Source organism: Homarus americanus, unplaced genomic scaffold (assembly GCF_018991925.1).
Source record: "Homarus americanus isolate GMGI-L3 unplaced genomic scaffold, GMGI_Hamer_2.0 scaffold11150, whole genome shotgun sequence".
Classification (NCBI taxonomy): Eukaryota; Metazoa; Arthropoda; class Malacostraca; order Decapoda; family Nephropidae; genus Homarus; species Homarus americanus.
In genome coordinates, this window is record NW_024720555.1 from 2,631,324 (window position 1) to 2,641,098 (window position 9,775).

The following is a 9,775-nucleotide window of genomic DNA, read 5'->3' on the forward strand; positions in this document are numbered from 1 at the left end:
TATAACTTGTGTACATGTAGAGGCTGAGTGAGCTAGAGGATGCGACGGAGGCGGCGAGGGAGGAGCGAGAGCGCCTAGAGGAGGAGGGGCAGCGTAAGGAGAGGCTCTACGCCCAGAATGTCCGCCTGCTGCAGGAGGCTGCCACCCACCTGGAGGAACGGCTCGTCAAGAAGCAGGAGGTGGGACAACTCTCTCTCTCTCTCTCTCTCTCTCTCTCTCTCACACAATTGTATTGTCCAACTCTGGTCTGTGTCACACATCTTCACACAACCCTGATCTCTTACAGGAGCAGCTGCGGTTACAGGAGAGCCGGGCGAGGCTGCGGCACTTGACGGCGCTACGAGACGATCAGTATAAGACACTCTCGGCACCTAGGGAAGACGCCCAGTACGCCCTCAAAACGAGACTGGTTACGCGCGCCCACGCCTATACGGGCGTCGTTACTCAGCTGGAGACAGGATACCCGCAGATGGAGGTCAAGCTCAGGAATATCAAGGTCCTCCTCCATAACTTCCTTGAGTGAAGACGCTGTCTACATCTCCAACCCCACAAGTGTACTTATGTACTACACCAATACTGTACTGTACTGTACTAATTACCTCAACTAACGTACCTTGTACTTACTGATTGTTGTACCATACTGTAATAGTTACCATAATTAATGTATACAATTTGTGGATCAGCTGGTGGCCGGGGTAGTCAGACAACACTATGGGATGACAGCCTCGAGCCCACCCAACCTCTTTTACAGTGTGTCAATTCTAAACTTTCAAACACTAGATTAAATTCCCCTTGTGAAGCAGAGTAAGAATCACACAGCATTCCTTAGCACTGTTCTCAGAATGTAACGGTCATTTTACTATGAATATTTTCCATAAACCTTCGTTCACAGTGTTAGGACTCAGTTGTGTCACTTTTAATCTTAAGCTGTATAAGATAAAGAGTTAAAACACTACTCAATTGTGTAACTTATTTTCCAACTTACAATTGTTTGATGGAGAAATAAAATTTTGTCATCCATTGAACTAGTTCCTTCATAATGGCTTTCTGGTAATCTTGTAATTATTCAAAATCTTCAAGAAATTCCATAAAACTAAAGGCTAAGATAAACGGGGTTTACGTCTGCAGGGAAGTGGGTACACAGACACTCGTGGGTCGTAAAGAAAGTCAATCTATATCTTTTACCCCTTGGGTTTTCAACTCTCAGTGGGAGAATAAATATGCCTTTAGGTCTTATAAGAAGGTCGTTCAGATATCTAGATTCTAGACGGTCCGTCCCTCGTAACGATCTTCAAGAGTGAAGTGCTTCCCCATCTGGAGTGCTGTCACCCCGTCTGGTCCCCGAGATATACTATACAGTAGGGACTGTCAGTTGATTGAAAATGTTGAAAGGAGGGCCACCAGACTGGTGCCTGCACTTTGGCACCTCAACTACCCTGATAGATTGGAGCGCCTGAACTTGTCTAGCTTATAATACAGACGGGCAAGGGGCGAACTAATTGAGGTGTATAAAGCATCTCAAGGGGCCCTACTCAGTCGAGTGTCCTTACTTGGAGCTGGCAGACGCTCGCCCCACAAGGGGTCACAGCTCAAAATTGAAGAAGCCGCAAGTCCCGAAAACTGTGAGGGCAAACTTTTTTCGGAGTCAGAGCTGTGAACTCTTGAAACAATCTGCCAGAAAGAGTTGTGACGGCACCGAGTGTGAGCTCTTTCAAGACAAGACTTGACCAACACTGGAGAGGGTTCAGGTACATTCAGGAGCCGGTGCATGCCCAGTACTTGCCAACAGTGCGTAACAGAGACGTGACAGATCGTCCAAGCGGCTAACGAGCCGATCAGTGGTGAAGAGGATAAAAGTAAAAGTAAAATTAATGAATAAAATTAAATATATGAGTCACCCTCCTCACCCAACTCGCGTTTTCTGTCTCTGTGCCCTCAGGGTATTGCACCCACTCGTTGAGTTGTTAGATACCCAAATTATCTTATCGTCTTATCGCTCTCTGCTGAGTTAGCCATAATTATTCCTGTGTAGAGCGGTATAGTATCGCTTATAGCATTCACTGTGAGTATGTCATATGTTACTTAATCGCAGGAATCTGATCTGACTCACATACGAAGTACAATGTCCCAGAGAGCTGAAACCCGAGATCAGAAAAATAGTTGTTTAATAATGTTATCGTCAACTTTAAGTAGTCCAACTTATGCATATAAACAGTCGTACACGTCAAAGTTCTAATGTTACGTAATGTGAATTCTTAAAGAAATGTAAGGATGTATAAGTGCGGTATTTATATAACTAAGGCACGCTTTACTAAGGTGAGATAAACATACTGTATTCACTACAGTACTATCACTACTATACTGAGTAATCTTACTGGTACCACTTGAACAGTTCCTTTTGTTAGGTGGTGACTCCCACCATCACATCCAGACAATAAGCTCTATAATTATCATCACTTTCATATTTAAATTATGTACCATGGGCAAGTTACCTTTGTGAATGGATGCAATGGATGCTGGGCGTAGGCGTGCAGTGACATACAAAAACATTAGTTGGTAACAGCAAGTAACAGGTGGTAAGAGAGTCAAGCGGCTTGAGCCTCGATGAGGCCACTTGTAGTCAACGCTGCCAACACGGTGGGTGTGATAACCCAATCCCGACTAGCACTAATTCAAGGATCTATAGTTTACATTGGGTATTCGTTGGCTTCATCTTTTTTATTACCCAGGCTGTCGTAAAATGTCTGTGTTAATATAATAGAAGTTGCCAGAAAACAGAGATCATGTGTTGGAAGACATAAAGATCGCAGTAACTCTTGGTACAGTATACGACTGTAAACTTAAGAACAAAAGGTGATCTAGTGAACCAGAGCGATGAAGACAATTGCAGTGAAGGTGGTGGTCCTGGGGTCCCAAGGTGAGGAAGATTTTTGTCATATCCCCTGTATTTATAAACATAGACAAAGGTTACGGCAGCAGACACCAGGGTATAGCTCTCTGTTGACGGAGCTGTAACTGAGGCATCATTCCGTCCATGTTTTACCCGAGGTGTCCGTTTTGCTTATCTTTACCACTCTGACATCCCCGATTTCTTCACCCTTAACTAATAACCTTCTTGACTTAACCAGTAGTTGGGCTCCTCTGACGACAAAAATTCTTATTCGTGAAGTTATGCGAGAAAATCAGCTTCGAGGACATACCAAGATGACTGACACAACATCGACGGAGCTTTAAATCAAGGGGTCAAGTTCGAGTAGAGGACATATTTCGATATTGTTTTTTTGTTGCTAATGATAAGTTCAGACAAAAACAAGACGATTTTCATCTACGACACTTATGGCGGAACAAAGACGAGCAAACCTGTTCTTAGTTAGTATAGAAGGCAAGTTTATTTTATTTGGATATTATTTACAATGGCCTACTGAGGTATAACAGCTAATACAGTGATATGATTTTGGTGCAGGAGTGGGCAAGACTTCACTGGTGACCCGCTACGAAACCAAGTCTTTCCACAGGAAAAGCAGCTCTACCATCGGTGCCTCTTTCAGCAACGTGGATATACTTCTAGAAGGAACCAAAGTCAAGATGCAGGTATGAGCTCAGCAACATGTCCAGTGGAAGAGGAAGATGGGAATTACAACTGCCTCCATCCTTAGTTAGCGGATGATTCAGAAATTTCTCAGGGGGTGTCCGATAGGGGGAGGGCAACACTTGTCAACTTGAGGATAAAAGTATGCCATCATCAAAGAGACCGACAAGGTCTTACAGGCCTGACATCCCCTCGCCTCCCCTGACTGAGACGTGATAGTGAGGTCAAAATGAACATTCGTCAATTTATCTCACAACTGATCCTTGATCTGTTGGTATCATACAATAAGCAAAGCTATGGTGTGAAAGAGGTTCTTGAGGAAGAGAGAAGAGATTACATAATTAGGACTTCCTTGGCTTAGTCACGATGGGTCCATTTAAAAAATTTCCCCCTGGACCCCAAAATGATAGGGCTGGCCCTGCTAGGACCTAAAAGCTTTCCTACCACAACTTAACAACTTAGCCCCCTCGATCAAATTCACTGTGGAATTAGAGCAAGACTGTAAATTGCCATTCCTAGACTGTCTGATACACAGAATAGGTAACACTTTTAAGTTCAGTATTTATAGAAAACCAACTAATGTGTGTTCATACATTCATTATTATTCTGCCCACCATAATAAAGTCAAACAGTCAGTATTTTCAACAATGTTTTTACGTGCCTTGAGAATTTGCAGTCCGGAATTCATCGATGAGGAATACAAATATATATATAATATTGGCTCAAACCTTAAATACCCTAGATCTTTCATAGACAAATGCTTAAACATTACTAAGAAAACTTTTTATAGAACTGACCCCAAGCCCACCCATGACCATAAGAATATCTTAATATTACCATTTCACAAAAATTTCTCACACATTCCTGCACAGCTAAAAACCTGGAACGTCAATGTGACATTTAAAAACTCATGCACTGTGAAACAAATGTTAATCAAGAACTCCCCCAACAACACAATTGGTTGCATTTATAAAGTTCCTTGCAAGGAATGTAATATGTTTTACTTAGGCCAGACAGGTAAAGATCTTGCAACTAGAATTAAACAACACAAATACAGTGTTAGGACAGGCCAGGAATCCAATGCTCTGTTTGTTCATTTGAGGGATAACACGCATTGCATTGACTGGGATAATGCCTCCTCAATATTACCATGTAAGTCAATTGACAGTAGGAACATCATAGAATCTAGTCTTATTAAACATACCGAAGCATTCAACATGAATTTGAGTAACGGCATGTACAAGCTGGACAATTTTGTAATTAAGAAGATTTGTGATCAGGTGAGAAGGCCGGGTCACTTGACCATCTGACCTGACCACCAACCGTTGTGTGCTATTTAAAGATTAGTAGGGTCATTACCTAATACCTGACCATTGTGGACCTGGTCTCACCCTCCTCTGTATATATACACCTTGATTTGTATTACTCTCTCTAGTCTGTACTCACCCCTGAAGATGTGAATTACACGAAAGCGCTTGGGAACTTCGTGTTTTCTTCTTTCCTTGTGGTTATCAGCATATACCTAGATCACGCGCACCTACAGTGATTTACTTGCATATATATATATATATATATATATATATATATATATATATATATATATATATATATATATATATATATATATATATATATATATATATATATATATATATATATATATATATATATATATTACTTACCTAATGGTCACCCACTAGAGGTGGCCATGCCAAGTGAAGGAGGCCAGTGGCCTGTGTAGGATCTCTCCATTGGTCTTGATAAATTGTCAAGGGTTATTTTGAAGCCCAGTACTGTACTTGCTTCCACAGCTTAGGCTGTTCCATAGGTCTACTAGCCTCTGTTTGAAAAAGTATTTCCTTATCTTCGTTCTGCATGATAATGGCGAGCTTATAGTATGTCCTCTCGTGTTGGTGGTGTTTGACATCACAAAGAAATGGTCCAGGCTCACATTTTCCATCCCTTTCAACATTTTGAATGTTTCAATGAGATCTGCCCTATTGTGCCTTGTCTGAAGGGTTGTTAGTCCTAAGGCCCTCAGTTTACTTGAATAAACTAGATGAAAGTTCTGGAATCACCTTAGTCGGTCTGTGTTGCACCTTTCTAGGGATGTTAGGTCTTTCAGGATGTTTCACAGAAGTCTGGGAAAATGGTAATAGTTCCTCCTATATGCTACATGGGAGGCTACAGTCCCCCTCCCTGATATACATTGCTGCTTGTATTAATCAGTGTTTGTTGTGTTCTAACATGACAATTTAGACCGAGCAGATTATTCAATAAACAATTCAAATTTACTGACACTATTGCATCTTTACAGGTTTGGGACACAGCAGGTCAGGAGAGGTTCCGTTCCATGGCACCTATGTACTACCGAGGAGCTAATGCTGCTCTCTTGATCTTTGATCTGTCTAACTATGTCACCTTTACTGATATTCAATCCTGGGTTAGTGGTAAGTTGGTAACAGGGGCTTCCTTAAGTACTGAATAAATTACAGGGTAATTTATTTTGTTTTTTAATATTCTATAGCAACTGATTCTTTTTTGCTTGGCAGAGTTAAAAAGTCGTGTGGGAGAGGGGTTGATGCTGGTGCTTGTGGGTAATAAGCAGGATCTGGTTGATGATCGGGTCGTAAAAAATGCCACTGCCCAGGATTATGCCGACTCCATAGGAGCTACATTTCTTGAAACTTCTGCCCTTGATAATACAGGCAAGTTTTATTTTTTTTAAGTATTACGGTATGTGAATATTTTTTATATAAATGTCTGAGTGGATTTTTGTGGCTAACCCATATAAGCCTGAAAAATTACCGTAAAACAGTGATGAAGGCGATGATGTAAAAATGTTGAAATTATTCTTATAAGAAATTTATAGTTACTGTTGTCTAAAAGTAATTGGTTTAATATTTTCTGAAAACTAGCACCATCTCCAAAGAGAGTTAGAAAAGGAATACAGTATTGATACTTTTTCAGTCAAAGATAAAAAGGGAAAATGATACAGTGGTTCCCTAAGCAAGCTTGAGGTTAGGTGAATTGAATTCAACTTTGTGGGAAATACTATAGAGTACTGTATCTTAGACACAAGAAAAGGAAGTTAAAATTCATGTTATTTATAAATACAGTGCTGGTAATGAGCAACATTTCTTCTGAACCATATCACATCCCCAGGTGTTTCTCCCTCAGGTGTTCAGGAGATGTTCAATATAGTGGCCGTTGAAATGTTCAAACGAGCAGACAAGGAAGAAAACTCCAGCCTTAGAGTATATTCACCAGATGTAAGTGGGTTCTTAAAATGTTTTTTCCTTGAACCTTCTCTGTTACTGATGATAGGGTTTTTCTTAGTTAGCTATATGATGAAGGGTTATTCTTCTTAATACAGTAAGTGGAAAAAATGAGTCATTAAATTTTGAGAAACTTGACAGATAAGTCAAGTCATGATTAAGGAAGAATTAATATAAAATGTACTTCAAGAATTAAGGATAGGGCCAGGGGTCTGACACTAACTTGTTAAGGAAAATTAGGATTTAACCCCTTAACTATGGCAAACACTAGACAAATTTATTCAGTACAATATAAATTTTGCTCCTTTTCTTTTTCTTTTTTCTTTTATGCTTTCATTATTATTTAAAGTACAGGTATATCCTTTCATTATTGCTGTTCATATTCCTATAAGTCTAAGTTTTAATGTTACAATGTGCAGTTAAAGCTACTTTTAGGGGTGAATCTAGTGATCTGAAGTCTTCACAGCTGGTTACAGATGTTTTATTGTGCATTTATTGTATTTTAGACCTGGTGCTCCATATTCCAGAAAAACCCTTATGTGACAACCCCCGGTTCCTGGGCATGTCAGATAAATGGTCCCATACCTGTATTGTAGCTTTTGCTTAGTGATTTCAGTGAAGTATTTATGAAAACATAACCGCCAGAGAAATCAGGGGTTTGCTGTACACATAATACATGGGATTTTTAAAGAAATACTGTATCTTCATTCTTCAGCACCATTATGATATGTATATTAGTTACTAATTTTTGTTACTACTTTATTTACAGGGCAAAAATCAAAGGAATGAAAACACATCAAATGTGAAGTTAAGTGAGATACCTGTGCTGGAGGAGAGAAACAAGTGTTGCTGACTTGATGGGCCTGGAAGAACAGCTGAACACAGAACCAAAAATAGTGGATAAGTAAACCTTTCTTTGACAGAAAATAGAATAAATAGTACTTAAAGTAGGTTAAGATAATAACAAAAGAGGCCAGTGGTACTGATATCACTGTCAGGCAGTAAATTTCAGAAATCACATTTCTTTGTGATGTCAAACACCACCAACACGAGAGGACATAACTATAAGCTCGCCAAGTTATCTTGCAGAACGAATATAAGGAAATAATTTTTCACACAGAGGCTGGTAGACCTATGGAACAGCCTAAGCTGTGGAATCAAGAACAATACAGGGCTTCAAAATAACCCTTGACAGGCCACTGGCCTCCTTCCCTTGGCATGGCCATCTCTAGTGGGTGGCCATTAGCTAAACAGGTAAATAGGTTGATGTTATTCTTCCATGCAATTTATATTTGAATGTGTGCAGGTGATACTGTATATGAATACAGTATTGCCTTTCCAAGTATGAAATCTTAATTCACTAATACAAGATGCCTCATATCTCCTTCACAGTACAGTACAGTACACTGACAATATGGCAAAATAGTCAAATATTATGTATGACTTACTGTACTTTATTTTATATTCTTCACTACTGATTGGCTTGTTAGCCACTTGGGCGGTCGGTCACGTCTCTGTTATGCAATGTTGGCAAGTACTGGCTCCTGAATGTATCTGTACCTGCACCAGTGTTGGTCAAGTCTGGTTTTGAATGAGTTTATACTCGGTGCCATCACAATGCTCTCTGGCAGATTGTTCCAAGAGTTAACAATCCTCACTGCATAAAATTTTACTCCAACAGTTTTCTGAATTTGTGGTCTTGTGGTCTCAGAACACATAGCACTGATATGCACTGTAAACATGTGAGAGAGGCCGCCTCAGCTGCACAAGTTGCCAGTTATGGGAAAAAGTGGTCATCTTCCTCGTACTGTGCAGTAAACCTACTGTGTTACTCACTCTTTTTATTTACTTTATCTTTCTAGTAATTACTCAACAATAAATAAACAGATATTTTAACTATTACTATATTTTCATTTTATTTCCTGCTCATTATGCATGACTAGTTTGTTCACTTGAACATAGCACCTGAGACCTAGAGTCAGCTTTTAACAAGGCAACTGATTGGTTGGCAGATGAACACGGCAAAAGTCATTACAGTTCTTTAGTCTTTAATCTGCTGTAGTATTTATATTCTGATATTTTAAGGGATAATAATTATTCTGTGTTGATCTCTGACAATTTCCACACTTGAGGAGCCAAAAATTAGCATGTGAAACGCTCTGGTAACAAATATCTTCAAGAGAACATAATGAACAAGGTCCAAGACGTAAACTCCTCCTCTCTGTAAGACATCACATGGCATCTGAATTTTCTTTTACTACATTATACTCCAAATTTATTTATTTATTTATTTTTTAATTTTATCAACATTATCCACTGATCGGCTCGTTAGCCGCTTTGGTGATCGGTCACGTCTCTGTTACTCACTGTTGGCAAGTACCGGGCATGCACCGACTCCTGAATGTACCTGAACTCGCTCCAGTGTTGGTCAAGTCTTGTCTTGAAAGAGCTCACACTCGGTGCCGTCACAACACTTTTTTTTTTTTATTATTATTATTATTATTATTTATTGGGCACTCCCCTACATCCTTGTGTAAGGTGAAGCGCAGAAGCGTTTACAGCGCCCAACAGGGAAGCATGCTAAGTTCATGCTTGCCTTTATGTCTCATGAGTTAAGGGCGTAGAAGCCTGAAGAGTCAAGGGCGTAGAAGCCTGAAGAGTCAGTGGTTTATGTCATCAAGTTATTGGAAGCTCCAACAACTTTCCCTGAATACAAATTTGCAACTTTCGACTTACAACAGGTACCTACTTTACTGTTTGGTGAACAGGGACTAATGGGGGCTAGGAAGCAAATCCAAACTACTTCCACCGGCCCAGGAATCGAACCCGTGACATCTCGCTTCCAACACTTTCTGGCAGATTGTTCCAAGAGTTCACAACTCTCACCCCGAAAAAGTTTGCCCTCACA

The 9,775-nt window shown here is 40.0% G+C and overlaps 2 protein-coding genes across 3 annotated transcripts in view; one reads left to right on the forward strand and one right to left on the reverse strand.

The window, feature by feature from the left end:
* The window catches only part of LOC121860617 (ubiquitin-like modifier-activating enzyme ATG7), a 34,535-nt gene extending 31,970 nt beyond the window's left edge, over window positions 1-2,565 (reverse strand). For both annotated transcript variants that reach the window (XM_042357846.1, XM_042357845.1), the window contains exon 1: window positions 2,493-2,565. In XM_042357846.1, coding sequence (XP_042213780.1) covers window positions 2,493-2,550 — 58 coding nt within the window. In that variant the 5' untranslated portion in view covers window positions 2,551-2,565. The remainder of the gene's footprint in view (window positions 1-2,492) is intronic.
* Window positions 2,566-2,613: 48 nt separating this feature from the next.
* On the forward strand, window positions 2,614-8,767 carry LOC121860620 (ras-related protein RabJ-like). The gene is made up of 6 exons (XM_042357861.1): window positions 2,614-2,917; window positions 3,464-3,591; window positions 5,907-6,039; window positions 6,142-6,297; window positions 6,770-6,861; window positions 7,637-8,767. The coding sequence occupies exons 1-6, from the start codon at window positions 2,875-2,877 to the stop codon at window positions 7,718-7,720; spliced, it is 636 nt and encodes a 211-aa protein (XP_042213795.1). The 5' UTR covers window positions 2,614-2,874; the 3' UTR covers window positions 7,721-8,767.
* Window positions 8,768-9,775: the final 1,008 nt, after the last annotated feature.